The 20,481-nt window shown below is 44.6% G+C and overlaps 2 protein-coding genes across 2 annotated transcripts; both read right to left on the bottom strand.

Annotated features, from left to right (window-relative positions):
- Positions 1-3,275: 3,275 nt before the first annotated feature.
- LOC131003100 (uncharacterized) lies at positions 3,276-5,538 on the bottom strand. Its single transcript, XM_057929571.1, has 2 exons — positions 4,950-5,538; positions 3,276-3,583 (listed from the first exon to the last, which is right to left on the bottom strand). Exons 1-2 carry the CDS (start codon positions 5,427-5,429, stop codon positions 3,539-3,541), a joined length of 525 nt encoding a protein of 174 aa, XP_057785554.1. The 5' UTR covers positions 5,430-5,538; the 3' UTR covers positions 3,276-3,538.
- Positions 5,539-16,367: 10,829 nt separating this feature from the next.
- Positions 16,368-20,258, bottom strand: LOC131003111 (uncharacterized). The gene is made up of 4 exons (XM_057929588.1): positions 19,589-20,258; positions 19,266-19,498; positions 18,633-19,040; positions 16,368-18,452 (listed from the first exon to the last, which is right to left on the bottom strand). Exons 1-4 carry the CDS (start codon positions 20,256-20,258, stop codon positions 16,368-16,370), a joined length of 3,396 nt encoding a protein of 1,131 aa, XP_057785571.1.
- Between the last annotated feature and the right edge of the window lie 223 nt (positions 20,259-20,481).

The raw sequence follows: 20,481 nt of genomic DNA, 5'->3' as shown, positions 1-20,481 counted from the left end.
TTTTAAATGTTTAGAATTATACTTGGAAAGAAAAAAATAAAGGTGACTGGCGGTGTTTGAGGAGAGTCGATTGATGTTGTTGTTGTACGGTTGAGCGTGAGGAAAAGAGGCGACTGGTGGTGTTTGAGGGGGAAAGATTTCTGATTTAGGGCTTTAGGTGGAGGAGAGTCAGGCGAGATGGAGGTGTCGAAGGGGCGGCGACGCCGACGATTTTCGTCGGGTGGCTGTCGTTGGAATTGGGAGAGAGGGCTGTGAAATTGAGGGAACTAGGGTTTTCAATTTGAGGGTTTTGTTGGGTAGAGGGTTAGAATAGAGAGGGAAAGAGGATGGCATCGGGCTGGAGAGGTGGCAGCGGCGGTCCATGACTGTACGCGACAATGGAAGAGAGTCAAGCGAGAGGGAGGTGTCGAAGGTACGGCGGAACCGATGATTTTTGCCGAGTGGCTGTTGTTGGAATTGGGATTGAGGGAGCTAGGATTTTCAATTTAGAGCGAGGGGTGGAGGCGAGGCGCTGCAGCGTGGCTGCCGATGGCAGCCCTCGCCGGAGATGGAGGCGGCAAAGCAAGGAGCGATAGACCAGTATTAAAACGACGTTGTTTTCGTGCCACGTCATTTTAATTAATGACGTGTTACATACGAATGTTATGTTTAAAGACACGTCAGCTTTCCGGTTGCTGGACTTTAATTTTATGGAAAAATTGGAACAAATATAAAGTTCATGATTAAAAATGTAAGTTTCAAAGTTCGTGTGCAGAATGAAAAAATGACTATAATTCGTGTATTTTCATGCAATTAACCCTAATATTTATTTATTTTGAATATTTTTTTCTGCACATTTTATGCCACAAAATCAAGTAAGTGGAAGTTTTTTTTTTGAGAAAAAGTTAGTAGACATTAATCTGGAAAGTGCGAACTGATTTTGATTTTTAATTTTAAATAAATTGCGGGTACCTTTTTTTCTCTCTCTTTCTTCTTTATTTTCTTAATCATACTGTTTCACTGTTTCTCAAAATTATTAGTATTATTTTAGTCATAAAAATATATTGTCACTAATATATAATTGAATTAATGATCGTGATAAGTATTTTAATTTGATATATTATATGTAAAAATTAAATTTTAAAATGAACCATATTATGATCATTCAAAGTTTCTACAATGAATTATATAATTTTAATATATAATAGGTTATCTAATTTTTTATCTGATCCTTACATTATGCATAATTTTAAAATTTTCATTTATTCCATTTGAAAATTTGATTAGAGCATCACCAACGCTGGGTGCGAAGGCCGGATCGAACCCGGCCTATCGCACCCAGCGCCGTTGCTGCACCCGGGTGTGAGGGGGGGGGGGGGGCGATGGATCACACTCGGCGTTTGTGGGAGCGAAGGAGGGGGCGTGTTTACACGCGCCCCTTTTCAAACCAAAAAAAAAAAGGAAAATTAAAAAACAAAATTTAAAATCGGCAGTAGCCGTTTTTTCTATCCGTTTTTTTTTTCCCGTTGGCTTTTTTTTTTTTTAATTCTATAGCACCTCTATATATACATCTACAAATACCTCATTTTCTTCTTCATCCTCAAACATTCATCATTCTCCTCATTTTCTTCTTCATCTTCTACATTATTTCAACAAATAGCAATGGAAGGCGATTGGAGCAACTATTGGCGTGAACACCCTCAAAATCCATCCCCCGGCGAATCAAATGCTTCCAGGCAAGGATTCTCGTCGTTCACGCAAGAATCGAATGTCTTTCAAGCGGCGGCCACCAATTTGAACCCCCGCTTTGCCGCCGTTGCCAACCCCGAGCCCGACGTGGAGGAGATTGCTTCTATGCCGGCGGCCAAACGTAGCAACTATTTTCCGCCAGAAACGGTGCTAATTTGCCGTTTGTATTGCGAGCACACCCACGACTCTGTGGTGGGTGTCGACCAAAAAGGGGCGAAGTTTTGGGGCGCCCTCTGCACCCAATACAACACTGAAAAGCCCCGAGGATCTATTTCACGCGACGTCACGCAAATCAAATCTCACTTTCAATGGGTGGCGAAGGATTCGAAGAGGTTTGAGGTCATGCACAAAAAATGTCACGATCAATGGAAATCAGGCATGAGTGATGGTCAAATCCTGGAGCAAGCAGAGGCAATGTGGCTAGCCGAGTACCGTGTTCCGTTCCGGTATTCGCATGCATGGAAGATCTTGCGCAAGTCCAAGAAATTTGCAAGTCTCGGCGAGGATGTTCACTCCGATGTCTATTCGGACAAACGATCAAAAGGGTCCGACGGTCTTCCCACAACGACTTCTAGCGACGCGAGTATCTCCACCCGGCCCCAAGGGCAAAAGGCGGTCAAGAGAGACAAACGGAAAGGCAAGAAAAAGGCCGAAAAGACGTCGGAGGATAACCAAAAAGCTCTCGGGTACATGGCGAATATGGTGAATGCAATGGAAACGTTCTCCCAAGTTCAACGTGACCTCGCCGATAGCATGTTGATGAGCCGGGACACCTCTCAAATGAATCCCGACGAATTGGCGTTTCACATGTACAAGGTGGCGGAGATCAAGCAACGAACATCCCGTAGATTTTTAGGATTTTTTATTTTATGTTTGTTTTAATTTAAGTAATTTAGGATTTTAATTTCTTGTATTGCAACTTTATTTCAATCAATGTAGGATTTGAATTTTAATTCAATGAAATTTTAATTTATCAATTATTGTAAATTTAAAATGAAAACTAGAATAAAACTAATTCAAAAATAAAATAAAATCTATTGCACCCAAGTGAGTGCAATACCATTGTTGGAGTGGGTGCAATAGAAGTGGGACCCCTTCTATTGCACCCACTATGGGTGCAAGCGTTGGTGATGCTCTAATATAACCAGATTCAGATCAACTCATGCCATTTGAGCTTATTCAATTGTACTATTAAGCATAAAAAGAATATTGTTCGCAAATTGTAAAACCAAAACCTTCACTTTAATAGACTAAATTTGCAACCACTACAACACAATACATTATACTCCATATTCAAGTATAATATAAACATATAATGTAATTATTATCATAAAAATCCAACTAGCTTTTTAGACTTGTTTTTTTCTAACCTATTTTTGGTAAATTCAGTGTAGCCACTTTCTATCTCTATGATAAAAATTCCACAAACACAAATTCATTGCCAACTATATCTCTTAATAAAGAATAAAGAGGAGAAGATACACTGGCAAAATTTCAGTTTGACAGGTTAATAGTGTGATTTAGTGCGACTACTATACAAAGCATAGTAAGTCAAATGTAGGACAATATTATTTCAGATTTCATTCCATCATATTCAAATACAAGTTTCTGCTTCTCATACTCAGATCTCAGACTCGGATAAAAGTTTGATATAGTACATAAAACGCGACCTCCTTGCTTCCTCGTGTAAAAGAGAGAGACAGCTTGAGCTTAGCCACATATACTATAACTAGATAGTTACACTGCATGAGCATAGTAGTCAACGATTACATTGCCAGCATCCTCAGATAAGGAACTTACTTTCAGTAGGCTATTCCGTTACAAGCATCGGGATGTCATCCACTGAAGTTGGAATCTGCAAGAAAATGGACGACTTAGTTTACACTGTGAACCTTAAACTGGAGCCCGAATAGCAAATGCAGTGACAAAAGGTGAATCTCTAACATGTTAGCAGCACAAAATTTGCATCGAAAAAGAATTAACATGTATTACTCACTAGTCACTATACTACAACATTTAGTAGATGTAACAAATCCAAGGAATTGCAGCATAAAGCATTAACATGTATTACTCACTAGTCACTATACTACAACATTTAGTAGATGTAACACATACAAGGAATTTCAGCACTTATGTCGAACCCAAACAATCTGACAAGTAGATGTGATCCAAGAGCTGGCATTGTGTCCATACATGAACAATGCATTCACATTGAACCATAATGGTTTGATTGTCAAATATTGCGACATTTTAAGGAGGTGCTAATTAGGCACCATAGTTCGGTATAACGTTTGATAAATATATTTATAACATTGCGAGACATAGCCAGAAATGCAACATGGCATTACAAAAAGACATAAAATGCAGTCACGTTTCTTATTAGAGTAGACATAGATTGCTCAATGTGAGTTTCATTAGTATTAGTGCCGTGCGATATTGACATGCATGAGATACATACTGCATTTTGATCTTTTTCACACAACATCAAATACTAGAACTCAACTGCACGAGGGACTCTCGCACCAATCATACAACCTACACGCTAGGAACACAAACAATTCCTCAATGTACCTAACTATCTACAAAATACAGATTTCACAGCAATATTAAACTATTTCCCGAACCAAACGATTCACTTCAACTATAAGAATTGAGATACTGTCCACCTCTCATTCACCTCTAGATCTACAAGTGTTAATAAGGTAAAATGTATGATGTTCGACTTCTCAAACTCCGTAGTATTCAAACATAATACTCGGGAAAAGATCAAACTCGTTCTACAAAATAATTTACACTAACCTACTGAAGCTAAACAATTAAAACATAACAAGTAAAACAGCAACACCATATCACCGCAGTAATAAAGAGCATTTCCAAATAAGTGAAGGATAATAAACAAAGTAACATCATTCTCCAACTCACCAAAACTTAACAAATCACACTTTCTTGACATAATGCTTACAAACATCACATTTTCCCCAAACACATTATATACAAAACAAACACAAAAACCCACAGAACCAGCAGCCTTTCAACTTGGTTCATTTCCTCACACACTTTTATGTTATATCTCGTGTATTCTTCCTAAATCAGTCAAAAACATCCAATTCACAACACGGGAGCGATCAAACAATCAATACAATCAAAACCCCCCAAATATACAATCAAGAAAAACACGAAACCCTAAATTAAAGTTAAGGACAGAACAACATTAACTATACCTCAACAACCGGCCTCGAAGTCACGGCATTATCCTTGCAGGAACGAACAGTCAAGAACTGGTCAACCTCGAGCTCCTTGTTGATGATCCCAACGGTGAAGTAGATGCTGCCGGAAGGCGGCAAGTCAACCTTGATCGCGTCGACATCGAACCAGAAGAAGTAGAATCTCTGCACCTGAATTCCCTTCAAATCGCTGATCGAGCCGATACTGAGCTTCCCGGTGATCTTCTGGTCGTAATAGACCAAGTAATCGAACTGTATGTAGCAGGGTTTCTCCAAATAGACCTCGAATTGGCCGTCGTCTGAGAGAGTGTAGCTGACGACGGAGTCCGGCAGGAGGCCGCTGGGGAGGCTGAATTTGGGCAGGATTTCGTAGACCGTCGGCTTCGGAGCCGGTGGGTCGGTGGGGGATGATGAGGCGCAGAGGTTTAGGAGAGAGAAGAGGAGGAGGAGAGAGAGGAGCTTCATTTTGGACGCCATGGATTTTCGGTGTGGAAAATGAAACAAACTGTTTCTTCTCTACTTTCAACTGTGGTCGGTGTATATTATATTTCCCCGGAAAAACCCCAAAAATAATGATACGGAATTCAAAATAAATTGGTTTATTTTTATTTAAAAATCGTACAAGTGCGTAGAATATTTTTGAGGACATATCCAGATCCAAATAAATTTCAATATTGTTTGCCACATTTTCTTTTTGAATTGTCCCATTATTGCTGATTACTTTCTAAAAATGACAAAATTTACTTTAATTAAATATAATTAATTAATTTAATTTAAGTTTCTAACTAAACCCCTCTTAAATAAACACACACACAAACACACCCACACTCAGCCCTCCCCCTTACCACCACCGCCCCTCCCCAGTACGACCGCCGTCTTTGCTCGTCGGCGAGCCAGACGCCGGCGTCGAGCTCCTTCACAACGACATCATCCCTCTCCCTCGTCTTTTCTCTCTCCCTCTCTCTTTCTTGTTGCGCACGCACACGCACAGAGCACCACCGGCGTCACCGCCCACCTCGTCGCCAGCGCGGGTTTGCTCTGGTTTGGGGCTGGGGCTTTTTCGCCGATTTGGGCGCTGCCCCCTTCTTCCTTCTCCCTCGTCGCCAATTTTCTCTTCTCTCTCTTCAATGATTCACTGAAAATCGAAGCCTGGGGGCTAGGGCATTCAGGCGGTGGCTGCGATTCCCTTTCACCGCGCGATTTGGAGGACCAGTGGTTATGGGCGACGGCGACGACGACGACAGCAGTGTTGGGCTGAAAATCGAATCCTGGGTCCTCTTCTCCCTCTTCACGGTGCCGCCCTTCTCCCTCCTCTAATTTGGTTTTGAGGAAATTGGGGTTGATTTGGTTTTGATTTTTTTGTTTTTGATTTTTTGGGGTTGATTTGGTTTTGATTTTTTGATTTTTGATTTTTTGGGGTTGATTTGGTTTTTGACAAAGCATAGGCAGAAAATTTGGGGAGATTGTCGCGGTCGCCGGTGCCGGCGCCAGCGTCGCTGTCGGCCGGAAAGTGGAGAAGAAGACACATATTTAGGTTCAAGAAAGACTTAATTAATAATTTAATTAAATTTCACAAAATACATTAAATTGTAGGGACCACACTTAATCTCCACTAACTATCTATTTCTTAATCTCTGTGCCGAAAAGAATGTGGCCAACAATATTGGGACGGAGGGAGTATGACGTAAGTTTATCTTCCTCTTAGTTGATTGTAGCTTGTATTTGTTGATGTACAAAATTATTGTTTAGTATTTAAAATTTACTTGGATTTGAATTAATCGAGTTTTTTTTAAGTCTTGTTCTATCTTTGTGTAATAGTTATGTGATCTTATTTAATTTCGACCAAGTTTCATTTTAATTTTATCTACAACACGTATATCATATAAAACAAAAAAATGATAATTATATTCTAAATAACGATGAAACGGTGCAATAACTATCTTTTACCATTTTAGTGGGGGGGGGGGGGGGCAAAAATAGCTCCAAGATTTATATTAAATACTCTTTTCATTCCACGAATCTTGACACGTTTGATTTCGGCACGGAAATTAAGGAGTTGTAAATTAGTGTTTTAAGTGTGTAGGTAATAAAGTATAAAAGTGATAAAGTATGAGAGAGAAGATAATAAAAGTAATAAAGTAGGAGAGAGTTGGTAATAATACATTATTTGAAAATGTGTCAAAATTTGTGGGACGACCCAAAAAAGAAAACTTATCATTTGGGAGGTTGTTTCAACTACGTTAAAGTTCATCTTTGACACATGTTTTGTTTTTTCTACTAATTTCATATAAAAATAATGTATAATTCTTTCCGAAGGGTAGAAATAATGAAAGCATATAAGGACTATTTCGCCATTTTGTGAGATTATGAGAAATTTCGTCGAAATTTATTGGTTTTGACATTTATGATAAAGTTGTCCTTTTCTTGTCCTTGACAAATAGACAAAATGTAGAATAATTGCAAGGTTCCTAATTTGTTGTTTAATTAAGAGAAAATTAATGTTCTGCATGGTCCAGTCCTTACACCTTGCATTCTTGGTGTTCGAAAATTACACACTTTGATTTTTTTTTTTTAATCACGTTATAGTTGTCCCCAAGGGGATGAGGACACCAAGAGGTGCGACCTCCTGTGTGTGAACAGTGAGGTCCCCGATTCAAATCCTACTGCTCCCCCTCCCCAACTCCCCCAAATAAAAAAAAAATCATGTTATAGTTCGAACTTATATAACACTAAAATACATCGTAAATAATTATTACAAACTTTTAGCCAATGAAAACCTTGTTCTAGTGGCAAAGTTGAGGCACCCAAATATTCTCTTACAAAAAAGGTCTTGGGTTCAATCCCGCTTGTGTGCGGTGATATTTTTCCATTTTAGGGTGATGTTGTATTCTCATTTGTGTACGGTGTAGTTTTCCCACCGTTGAGTGGTGTTGAAGTCTCGTCTGATTGCGGTTGCATAATTGATTATATATATTCAGATACCTCTTATAATTCTAATTAAAAAAAATCATGTTATAGTTCGAACTTATATAACACTAAAATACATCGTAAATATTTATTACTCCTACAAACTTTTAGCCAATGAAAACCTTGCTCTAGTGGCAAAGTTGAGGCACCCAAACTTTTTATTACAAAAAAGGTCTTGGGTTCAATCCCGCTTGTGTGCGGTGATATTTTTCCATTTTAGGGTGATGTTGTATTCTCATTTGTGTACGGTGTAGTTTTCCCACCGTTGAGTGGTGTTGAAGTCTCGTTTGCTTGCGGTTGCATAATTGATTATATATATTCAGATACCTCTTATAATTCTAATTAAAAAAAATAAAAAAATGATTACAAACTTTTATAGAATTTCATTTAGGATTGGAATTTTTTAATTTTTTTGCCTTTATACTAATGTATTAGTTTAACAAATCGATTCCTAGATAATGTAATCTATTTTTATTTTAATGTGAAATGTGAGTGAAAGTGAATCTGACAAAATTTAGATTATTGTCGAGCATTTAATTTCACTTTATGCATGCATTTGATTGCACATAAAATAACATGTAGATGTGTATAAAATGAACATTGAAAAATGGATAAAAAATTGGAAAATTGAAGGGATATATATAGGCAAAATTTAGAATGGAACGTTATATAAAATGCGACCGTTACATTTTTTTTTGGAGGGAGAAATGTTACTGTTACATAAAAATAAGTAAAATAATCAATAAAAGCAAAGAAGCAATAACCGAAAAAAATATGAAAGCAAACAAAATAAAGTCTGAAAATTTAAAAAAAAATGCAAGCAAACTGAAAAGTAGAGGAAAGCTATTAAAAATAAATTAAAAATATAGATAGGGCCTCACATTTGATGGCTGGAAACCGGGTGCAAAAATGAAACTAGTTTTCTCGATTTTTGGGCTGCACCCAGTTTCAATTTTCTCCAATGGTGGGTGCAAAAAGTAGAAACTGGATTTGGGTACCGTTGGAGGCACCCTTATAAGCTTAGCTAAACATCCTCTAAGTATTTTTATTCTAAAAATAGGATTTCTGTAATCTCACAATTTCAAAGGTGGTGATTCAAGGACTAACACCTATAATCTAAAGAGTAATAAGCGTGATTATACCTAGTGTAGATGATCGGAGAAAGCAAAGTAAACAATTGGAAAACCGGAGCTCAAGAGAAAATTAGCTGTTGTATTTGAAAGTAGGAGATCGCGTAGTTACAATGCAAGAGCGTGAAGCCTATTTATAGAATACATAGGAGGGCAAAATAGTAAATTCATTTATACTGCATGCATCCGTCGTGTTTAAGGGTAGGATGATAATTTCGTCTTCACGCGGGAACTCTCCCGCGTTTTCTGGTGATTCCACTGATGAAGGTAACTCCTCTGTCGAAGATGACTTCTCTGGCAAGGATGACTTCTCTGGCGAGGGTGACTTCTCTGTCGAGGATGACTTCTCTGTCGAGGATGACCTCTCTGGCGAGGGTGACTTCTCTGTCGAGGATGACTTCTCTGGCGAGGGTGACTTCTCTGTCGAGGATGACTTCTCTGGCGAGGGTGACTTCTCTGGCGAGCATAATTCCTCTGGCAAGAGCCATTCCTCTGGTGGATGAGATATCTATGGTGAATGAAATCCTCCCGGTGAGAATAATTCTTCTGACCAGCATGACTCTTCTGGTGAAGATGATTCCTCTGACGAGTGTACTTCTTCTGCCATACTTGTCCCGCTGGTGGGGTCGATTCCTCTGATTTGTATCATTTCTTTACTCTGCACATATTACTCCTCATCAACCACTCCCCCCTCTAGTCTGGTTGAACCGGGTATTCTTCGCGTTCAACCAGTGGAGTATGGTTAGGATCAGCACTGTGCTGTTTTCCTTGGCCCCTGCGAATCATGAAGACATAAGCATTCTAACATTATGAGAAAGCAAAGGTAAGCCCTGTAAATTGTTCTCTGGCGTTTTTGTTACTCCCACCCCCTGGTCTGGCTAGTTCACTCTGGGATAGTGCAACTAGTCAGAGGATTCGCCCGCGTGGGTGACGTCACCTGCATTAAATGCCTGCCCGATCTACAGTGCTTTTCCCGTACCCCGAGGTTACTTTTTAACCTTTGCGTCTTTTCGCCTCTCCGTAGGGATTTTCAGCCGTTGATTCATTTCCGTATGCCACGTGTCGTCCATCCCGCATGTTGGTAGTTGCCCGCGTATATTTTACTTAGTCGATTCGAACTATCACTTTTCACTATTCTTCTTCTCCAATTTTTCCGAACTCCTTTATCTGCGTTTTCCGGCGATTCTCTCCCTGTTCCGGCGTATTTCCCCGCGACCCCTCCGCTACAGTTTTACCGTCAATCTTTCTCTACCCTAGGTAACTCGCGTATCCTTTTCTCCCGATATTTGTGATTAGTGATAGCGTAGTGGTGTAATTGTTGGTGCTCTGATTGAGCGTGCTAGAAACCCTAGGATTAAAATTTCTGATAATGGCTTCCACTTCCGCTCCCCAACCCTTGCCTTCGCCTTCTCCTTCTCTCCGAGATTCTTCATTTTCCTCCCCTCAGCACCAGGATCTCGAAAATCTTCCTTCGCCCTCTGCCTCTGATGACTCTCAACCTGTTCCCAGTCCTTCCCAACCAAAAAAAAGAACCAGAAAGACACCCCAACCTCCCAAGTCTATTCCTGAGTCCCGCCTTAGTGTTGCGGAGATGGAAAAGATGAAGGCCAAATGTCGTAGCCCCGCAGACCTGAAGTTTGAACCTTTTTCCAAGGCTTCAACGCCCCCTGAGAGAATGCGTAATCCTAAAATGGTGGTCATTTGGAAGGCCCAGATTGATGCTGGCTTAAGGCTTCCTCCCCCTGCTCTTTTGGCTGAGGTTTGCAACCATTACCGTATCCCCTTTTATCAAGTCACCCCATCTTCTATCCGTAGGTTATACGCCTTCCACATTCTGTGCCGAGCTCACGGTGTTGGAGACACCGCCCAATTATTTTTTCAAACCCAGTCACTCCGAATGCAGGGCAGCCCTTTGTACAGTTTCGCTGGGCTCCAGAAGTATCCCACCACCTTCCTTTCCTCCTTAAATTCTTATGATCAAGATTTTTTGTTTCAATACTGTTACGTGCGCACTCTTGTTGGCTCCTGGCGTGATTATAATGTTCGGGAACTAGAATAGCATAGTCCACGGACTACTTATAAGCCAGCCTCCCTAGAACCTCCCTCGAACTTTGACCTAGGGGTTATCGCCCGTCTGAATGCTATGAACGAAGCCCAGACCTTAGAATGTAGGTACCTCGCTGAAGACAATTCGGCTCTGGCATACAATGGCCTATTTCCCTTATATCCAAAGAAATCAATAGGTAAAAATTATGAATTAGAAAATACATTAACTTTTGTTACCCTGATTTTAACGATGTAGAATTTTGATTTGCAGACATGTCTTGGAGAAAAAAGTGCGGGGACAATTTGCCTGACGTTGCTTCTCCCGCTTGTGGTGGGGAACATGGTATGGGGGGCTCTGCTTCCCGAACGGGTCCTTCAGAACAACCAACTGGGACCGAGCTGGTCACCATTCCTCCTGTAGTAGAGGTCCCAGAGGAGAATGTAGAAGCCTTACGCACATTTGATGCGGAGGAGGTCGATGCAGGCGGCCTTGTTCACGGGCGTAGACGCCCCAATACTGGTGATGCATCTGGTACTGGTGAAAAAGGTGTCCAAATTGTGGACATTACTGACGAGGTTCCTTCTCCCAACTCCGCCCAGGACACCGCCACTCCCGATCTCTCGAAGAAGCGGAAGAGGGGCTCTCTGATCTCCGTGGGTGAGAAGAAGAGACAGGAAAGCCTGAAGAAGGCTGGCAAGTCCGCAACTCCAGCCAAGAAGTCTGTTGGTGGTTCGAAGGTCCCTCCTTCCGCTGGGGGAAAGGGCAAGGGCAAGGCTGTGGTCCCTGCTGTTGATGAATCAGAAGATATTGTCCCTGGCCCGATTTCAAGTTTGTCGGGGCAGGGGTTTATTGATGCTTTGTCCTCTCGTGTTCATTCGAAAGACCAGGAGAAAATGGAGAACTTGACACGAGGGGCTTTGGCAAGTCTGCTTGCCCAGACGGCTCTTCAGGTATTTTGCAGTTGATATCCTTATCTAAAAATTTAAGTTATTACCCTTTTGACTGTTCTGGTGGAGCCCTTTTCTCTGAAGAAAATCATTCCTCTGGTGAAGATGGTTTCTTTGTTCTGACCTTATCCATTCTATTTCCCTGCAGGTGGAATCTCGGCTTTTGGGAGCTATCCAACGCATCCACGATTATGATGTGTTGGAGAAGGAGAGGGAAAAAGAGCAGGCTGCAGTAGCCAAGCGTGATGACGACGTCGCCGGGGTGGTGGAGCGCCTGAGTGGAGCTGAGGCAGAGATTGCTGAATTGAAGGCCAAGCTGGCCCAAGTAGAGGTGGAAAAATCATCCCTGGCCTCTGAACTGACACGGGTGACAAGGGAGAGCCATGAGAGCCTTATGAGGTTCAAGGCGGGGTACGAAAAAGACTACAGGGAAGCCAGGCGTGACTGGAGGAGGACACTTGTGGAGGCTCAGAACCGTGCTTATGTCCTAGGGGCGCGGGATCAACGTCTGGAATATTTCTTATCTCCACAAGGCCAGCACTTCCTGGAGGTGATGCTGGAAGATACATTGGCGGCCTTCAAACGAACTCCTGAGTATCTGGAAGATTTCGGGCCCCTCTTTGCTTATGTAATACAGCGATCCGCCACGAAGATGTTAGAGATGGCGGGGGCATCTCCGGAGCAGCTTACCACCCTGGATCTGCGGGCCTTGATGGATAACCTCCAGGATGAAGACATAAACAAGCTGATGAAGATCCCTGAGAATTCCCCGGAGAGGCCAGTGTGGTGGTATCCAGTGCTGGAGAAGGCCCTTCCTTATTTTACCTTTGGAGTTGGGTCTGACCCGTTGCCCTCCGCTCCCAAGTATATGCCTGCCTTCTCTGCTTCCCTGGTGGGCTTTGTGAACCGGCTACGGGATCCTACTGGCAAAGGCACCCGAAAATTTTCTCAATATAGCATGGTGCCTCCCCTGCCCTCTGACTTGGCGGCCTCAGCTTTTGAAGACTCGGCTTCCTCTCGTTCTGCAGTGGAATAGCTTTTTACCCTGTATAGAGACGAGAAAACATATGTACAAGAAGCTGCGAAGCTGCTGGACGTGGATTCCCGTCTCCCGAAGATGAAGGAAACTGGCACGTTGCCGGTGTTTACAGAGGGAGCCTCTGCTAGCCAGATCCCCGCAGCTGCCACCTCTGCTCCAGTCTCCCCTGCCCCTGCTGAAGATTCCTCTGTTCCTCCTGCTTGATAACCCTGCTCTCCCTTTTGGATTTGGCAAATATTTTTGTAACTTTTCAATTTCCAAAAACTCGATACTTACCTCTGATTGTTCAATGTATAGCTTGCCTCTTTGGCATTCTTTGTTTGAATGAAATTGCTTTGCTATTTGTCTTGCCTTTTAAGTTTCTATGCTGCTTCTGCCTTCCTTTGTACTTCGTGTTATTTTTGTTATCCGCTGATGTTGAGTTTGCGTTTCCGGTTCTCCAACTGTGGTATATATTTTTGGTGTTGATGTTGATTTCTGACTTTGTTGAAATCTGAATGACCTCTCTGCTGATTTTGATTGACTTCCTCTGGCGAGGATTTTGATGACTCCTCTGACGAGGATTCTGATGACTCCTCTGGCGAGGATTTTGATGACTCCTCTGGCGGGGATTCTGATGACTCCTCTGGCGAGGATTCTGATGACTCCTCGGGCGAGAATTTTGATGACTCCTCTGGCGAGGATTCTGATGACTCCTCTGGCGAGGATTTTGATGACTCCTTTGGCAAGGATTTTGTTGCTGCTTCCCGTTCAAGACTTCTTTTATTGCTCCCATCCAAGCACTCCTTTGCTGCTTCCCATCCAAGCTTGAACACTCTGCGCGGAGCATGGAAGACCCTGGGGGTGCAACCAACTTTCGCGGCTTACATTTAAGTAGTAACCCTCTGCGCGGAGCATGGAGGACCCCGGGGGCGTAACCAACTTTTGCGGCTTACGATTAAATAGTAACCCTCTGCGCGGAGCATGGAGGATCCGGGGGGTGCAACCAACTTTCGCGGCTTACGATTAAATAGTAACCCTCTGCGCGGAGCATGGAGGGCCCGGATGGCACAACCAACTTTCGCGGCTTACGATTAAACAGTAACCCTCTGCGCGGAGCATGGAGGGCCCGGATGGCACAACCAACTTTCGCGGCTTACGATTAAATAGTAACCCTCTGCGCGGAGCATGGAGGACCCGGGGGGTGCAACCAACTTTCGCGGCTTACGATTAAATAGTAACCCTCTGCGCGGAGCATGGAGGGCTCGGATGGCACAACCAACTTTCGCGGCTTACGATTAAATAGTAACCCTCTGCGCGGAGCATGGAGGGCCCGGATGGCACAACCAACTTTCGCGGCTTACGATTAAATAGTAACCCTCTGCGCGGAGCATGGAGGGCCCGGATGGCACAACCAACTTTCGCGGCTTACGATTAAATAGTAACCCTCTGCGCGGAGCATGGAGGGCCCGGATGGCACAACCAACTTTCGCGGCTTACGATTAAATAGTAACCCTCTGCGCGGAGCATGGAGGACCCGGGGGGTGCAACCAACTTTCGCGGCTTACGATTAAATAGTAACCCTCTGCGCGGAGCATGGAGGGCCCGGATGGCACAACCAACTTTCGCGGCTTACGATTAAATAGTAACCCTCTGCGCGGAGCATGGAGGGCCCGGATGGCACAACCAACTTTCGCGGCTTACGATTAAATAGTAACCCTCTGCGCGGAGCATGGAGGACCCGGGGGGTGCAACCAACTTTCGTGGCTTACGATTATGTGCAGTCTCTGCGCGGAGCATGGAGGGCCCGGATGGCACGACCAACTTTCGCGGCTTACGATTAGATAGTAACCCTCCCTCTGCGCGGAGCATGGAAGGCCCGGGTGGCACAACCAACTTTCGCTGCTTACGAGCGCTTCCCTCCCTCTGCGCGGAGCATGGAAGGCCCGGGTGGCATAACCAACTTTCGCGGCTTACGAGCGCTTCCCTCCCTCTGCGCGGAGCATGGAAGGCCCGGGTGGCACAACCAACTTTCGCGGCTTACGAGCGCTTCCCTCCCTCTGCGCGGAGCATGGAAGGCCCGGGTGGCACAACCAACTTTCGCGGCTTACGAGCGCTTCCCTCTGACGGCAGCGTGATTCTTCTGCTTTTTCCCTTGACTTGCTGAGGAGCAATTTTTGGGTTTTTGAATTTAAAAATTGGGGACTACGGGTATACACCCTACTCCCCCCTCTGGTGACATGTGCAATACTCTGTTATGAACATGTTGGCCCAATTACTTCTTGTTCCATCTCCGGCCCATAAACTCGCGTGAGCCCGTTACCTCTTAGCCCTTTTCTTAAGCCCAATACCATCTCTATATATACCCCTCCGCCCTTCATGACCTAGCTTAGAATCCCTTATCTTCTTTCCGCCGCCCCAATCTGATCTCCTCTTAAACCCTAGATCTCCCGACCCTTTGTCTCTCGTATCATGTATCCCCTCCTATCTTGGTTGTAAAGCACTCAGTCGGGGGAGTGAGTCCTGTTAAGAAAGTGCACAATGTTGAAGACTGAAAAAACAGGACTCTCCCCCGCCTGAGAGTTTTATCTCCAGGGTTCCTGAAGAAAACTTCCTCGTCACCCCTAGTTTGGTTATAAGGCACTCAAGTACGGGAAGTTCCCCTCCGAACACTCACATCCCTGAAGGCTCCACTTTTCCCTCTGTGCTTCCAGTGCAGATCTCTAGCTTTGTGGTTGTAAGGAGCGGACTTCCCGTATTTGAGAGCATTATTACCGGGTTCCCGAGATCTGGATGTTGGTTGATCTATTCCTCCGTATTCTTTCCTTTTGGCATTTTGACTTGTTTGTGTTTTCTTGGTGCTCTGCAGGCGTGGGGTAGATCTGGAGTAGATCTGAGAAGTGGGCGTGTCTCCGCGGAGAAGAAAAGCTTGAAGTGTTGGCGCATGGAAGAGAAGTCGTCGATCCCTGATGTTTGCTTTTCCTTTGACCTGCTAAGAAGCAGTTTTTGTATTTGTTTCTCCCTTGTCCTGCTGAGAAGCAGTTTGTATTTTGAATTTGTAAATTGTGGGCTAGGGGTATACACCCTACTCCCCCCTCTGGTGACATGTGCAATGCTCTGCATGAACATGTTAAATAGCATATGTGACGTAAAAAAGCGATAATTTAAAGTAAATAAAACAACACCAGGGAATTCCCTAGAACCACATATCTGTTTTATTGATATTATGGCCCCGGACCTCGTTAAAACCCCTGTGGGGAAAAAGAGTATCCGGTCTACATTGGCATTAGTCCTGCTAGGAAGCAGTTATACATAGAACTTTTTGAGATTGTTAATATTCCATGGTCTAGGAAGAGCTCTGCCGTCTGGATCCGACAATATATAAGCTCCACCCCCTAAGATCTCTGTGATGATAAACATGCCTTCCCAATTAGCTTCGAATTTGCCCACTGCCTTCAGTGCATCCGCCCGCTTGAGAACCAGATCTCCCTTTGATAATTTCTGCGCTCTGACTCGCTTGTCATACCCTGCTTTGATAATGCCTTTGTATTTTGCTGCTCTGACCCGGGCTTCATCCCTCTGTGCTTCCACCAAATCTAGCTCTGCTCGGCGAAGTTCAGCATTGTGCTCAGTGTCGTAGGTTGCTATCCGATATGATTCCAATCTTGCCTCCGCTGGTATTACCGCATTAGATCCATACACCAGGGTAAATGGTGCTTCACCCGTGGCTGTCTTTGGGCTAGTGCGGTAGGCCCAAAGTACAGTATCCAGCTCCTCCACCCATTTGCCTTTGCTCTGAGTCAGCCTCTTCTTGATCCCTTCACATATTGTCCTGTTGGCCAACTCCACTTGGCCATTCGCTTGCGGATGAGCTACCGAGACGAATCTTTGAGTGATGTCCATCCGATCACAGAAATCCGCGATCCTCTGCCCAGTGAACTGGGTTCCGTTGTCAGAGATGATGATCCTGGGCACGCCAAATCTGCAGCATATATTCCGCCAAATGAAGCGCTCCACAGTCACCTCATCTATTTTCCCCACAGCTTCCGCCTCGACCCACTTGAAGAAGTAGTCCACTGCTACTAGCAGAAAGCACTTGCCCCCTGGTGCCGTAGGTAGCTTCCCGACTATGTCGATACCCCACTTGTCGAATGGACATGCAGCGTACATAACGCCCATAGGCTCCCCTGGCACGTTGATTCTCCCAGCGTGTCTCTGGCAAGCCTCGCACTTGCGGACGAACTCTCTGGCGTCTTCATTGATGTTAGGCCAGTAGAACCCTGCCCGAATGATTTTGCGTACAAGGTCCCGGAATCCCATGTGACCACCACAGCAACCTGCATGAACCTCATTTAAAGCAAAGTTAGCTTCCTCTGGGGATAAACACTTTAGTAAAGGCTGAGTAAAGGATCGCTTGTAGAGTTGGTCATTAAGCAAGCAATAATTTTCATATCGGGCCCTCTGGTTAGACTCTTTGTTCAACCGTTCCCCTGTCTTGAGAATAATAGGAGCCCGCCAGTCATCTCTGATCTCTACGGAGAAGACCTGTGAAGTCCCCATCTCTCTGGTATCACAGAGTAAAATAATTTCATCGCTCCAGGTTTGTTCTACTGCACTAGCCATTCGCGCCAGTAGATCTGCTTTCGTATTATCCTCCCGGGAAATCTGCTCGATTTTGAATTCCATAAACTTGTCCTTCATCTCGTTGAGCTTGCGGTGGTACGCCTTCATGCGTTCTTCTTTGACATTATAACCCCCTGAATATTGTTGAGCCACTAACTGGGAGTCTGTCTTGATGATGACACATTCGGCCTTGAGTTCTGATAGAATGTGTGCCCCTCTGACCACAGCTTCATACTCCGCTTCATTGTTGGACAGTCGGCAAGTGAATTTGATTGCAAACTGATATGTACCATACCCTGGTGATGTGATGTATACTCCGATTCCGCATCCCTCCTTTGTCACTGATCCGTCCATAAAGGCGACCCAGAACTCTGGCATGGGACGACGGGTTGTTTCTTGTATGAAGTCTGCCAGCGCTTGTGCTTTAATCGCCGTTCTTGGCTCGTATTCTACATCATACTCCCCCAACTCCACCGCCCACTTAACCATTCTTCCCGACAAATCCGGGCGCCCCAACACTTGTTTGAAAGGTAGAGACGTGCGCACCACCACTCGGTGTGAAAGGAAATAAGGCCTCAACTTTCTCGCCGTAACCATGACTGCCAGAGCAGCCTTCTCAATCTCTGTGTAATTTTGCTCGGGCCCTTGTATGATTCTGCTGACAAAGTAGATAGGCCTCTGGTGACTTCCCTCCTCTCTGATAAGCACAGAGCTAATTGCATCCTCCCCCACCGCTATATACAGATACAACGTTTCTCCCGGGACCGGCTTGGTCAGAGTCGGAAGCTTTGCTAGATACACTTTAAGATCCTCAAATGCCGCTCGGCATTCCTCTGTCCATAGAAACTTAGTTCCCTTCCTTAACACTTTGAAAAACGGCATGCTCCGCTCTGCCGATCGTGATATAAACCTGCTCAGAGCAGTGATGCGCCCGTTCAGAGTCTGCACCTCCTTGATTCCTCTGGGCGGCGTCATTTCCATGATGGCCTTGACCTTCTCTGCGTTAACCTCGATCCCTGCAGGGGTAACCTTGTAGCCCAAGAATTTGCCTGTTGTGACCCCGAAGGTACATTTTGCTGGATTCAACATAAGCCGATGCTTTCTAACCACAGTGAAGATTTCCTCGAGATCAGAGACATGGTCCTCTGCCCTTAGACTCCGCACAAGCATGTCATCCACATACACCGAGATATTCTTGGAGAGCTGTTCCTTGAAAATTTTCTCCATCATCCGCTGATATGTGGCCCCCGCATTTTTCAAACCGAATGGCATACTCTTCCAGCCATAAACCCCGCAACAGACGACAAAAGCCATTTTAGCAATATCTCCTATGTTCATTTTAACCTGATGGTATCCCTGATACGCGTTCATCATGGATAATAAAGCACATCCTGAAGTGGAATCCACCAGCTGGTCAATCCTCGGCAGAGGATAGTGATCTTTCGGGCAAGCGGCGTTCAGATCTCTGAAATCTACGCACATCCTCCAAGTATTTGTCTTCTTTGGTACCATCACCGCGTTTGAAATCCACTCTGGATATTGCACTTCCACAATATGCCCTGCTTCCAACAACCCATAGACCTGCTCCCTTATCGCAGCGTCCTTCTCGGCCCCAAAATTCCTTGTTCGTTGCTTTACTGGCTTAACTTTAGGATCCACATTAAGGCAGTGCTCTGCCAACCCTCTGTCAATGCCCTTTAAATCAGCGGTGCTGAACGCGAACACATCCGCATTTCTGCGCAAGCAAATAATGAGCTCGTCTCTGACTTGATCACTCATAGAAGACCCAATCTTGGTCTGGAAACCCTCTTTCCCTGGAAATAATTCGATCATGTGCAATCTCTGTCTTTCAATAAATCCGCCAACTCTTGGCGCTCCTCTGCTGGGGCATGCACCTCACCCACCTTTCCCTTCTTCCGTGCATCTGATTCCTCTGTCATTCTTTCCCTCTTTTGTCCCGATGAATGCGTAAGCATTTGGACGTGGCATGCTTTCGACGCTGTTTGATCCCCACAAACTTCTCCTATTCTCCCCCCCCTCGATGGGGAATTTCATTTTCAAGTGAAACATAGAGATCACCGCCCTGAACGTCGTCAAGGCAGGCCGTCCGAGTATGACATTGTACGCGGGTTTGGGCATATCCACGACTAAAAATCGCACCATTCTTGTTCTGCTGCTAGTGGCTACATTGCCGAGGATTAACGGCAGCTCCACATAACCTAGTGGCATGACCATCTCTCCCCCAAACCCAAACAAAGGGGCATTCGTTGGCTCAATATGCACTTCGATTCCCATGTTTTGAAGGCATTCCTTGTATAAAATATTCACGGCGCTACCTGAGTCGACGAAGATGCGGTGCACCATGCAACCTGCTATGTCCGCCATGATGACCAGCGCATCATCATGCGGGTACATTAGTGTACGTAGATCCTCTGCCCCAAAGGTGATCATCGGCTCTTCTGCCGCAGTTGTAACCTCCATAACCTGCTTGTGGTAATATCCTGACTTCACTGCTCTGACCACTTGTTTCTTAGCCCTATTTGATGTGGGCGTCCCGTTCTCTCCGCAAATCATATGAACTTCCCTTCTATATGGTGGAGGGGGTGCTTGCCTCTCTACCCCTTCTCTGCGATTATCCCGGTTGTCGTCGGGTCTGCGATCCCTGTGGTTCCCCTGCTTCTGTCGCTGATCCCGGTTATTTCTCTGATCCCTCTGATCTCGCTGATCCCTCTGATCCCTTTGATCATTCCGTCTCTGACCCTCGTTCCCTCTGTCAATGAACTGGTCGAGGTTTCCC

Source organism: Salvia miltiorrhiza, unplaced genomic scaffold (genome assembly GCF_028751815.1).
Source record: "Salvia miltiorrhiza cultivar Shanhuang (shh) unplaced genomic scaffold, IMPLAD_Smil_shh fragScaff_scaffold_71_2, whole genome shotgun sequence".
NCBI classification, from domain to species: Eukaryota; Viridiplantae; Streptophyta; class Magnoliopsida; order Lamiales; family Lamiaceae; genus Salvia; species Salvia miltiorrhiza.
Note: the sequence above shows the minus strand (reverse complement) of the source record. Positions and strands in the feature narration are given on the sequence as shown.

Coding starts and splice junctions, on each gene's coding strand:
- LOC131003100 (XM_057929571.1), bottom strand. CDS start 5,429: ATGGCGTCCAAAATGAAGCTCCTCTCTCTCCTCCTCCTCTTCTCTCTC. Junction 3,584..4,949: donor CTTCGAGGCCGGTTGTTGAG/GTATAGTTAATG, acceptor ATTTTCTTGCAG/ATTCCAACTTCAGTGGATGA.
- LOC131003111 (XM_057929588.1), bottom strand. CDS start 20,258: ATGATTTGCGGAGAGAACGGGACGCCCACATCAAATAGGGCTAAGAAA. Junction 19,499..19,588: donor ATGCACGGAAGAAGGGAAAG/GTGGGTGAGGTG, acceptor AATTATTTCCAG/GGAAAGAGGGTTTCCAGACC. Junction 18,453..18,632: donor CGCCCAGAGGAATCAAGGAG/GTGCAGACTCTG, acceptor ACTCTGACCAAG/CCGGTCCCGGGAGAAACGTT.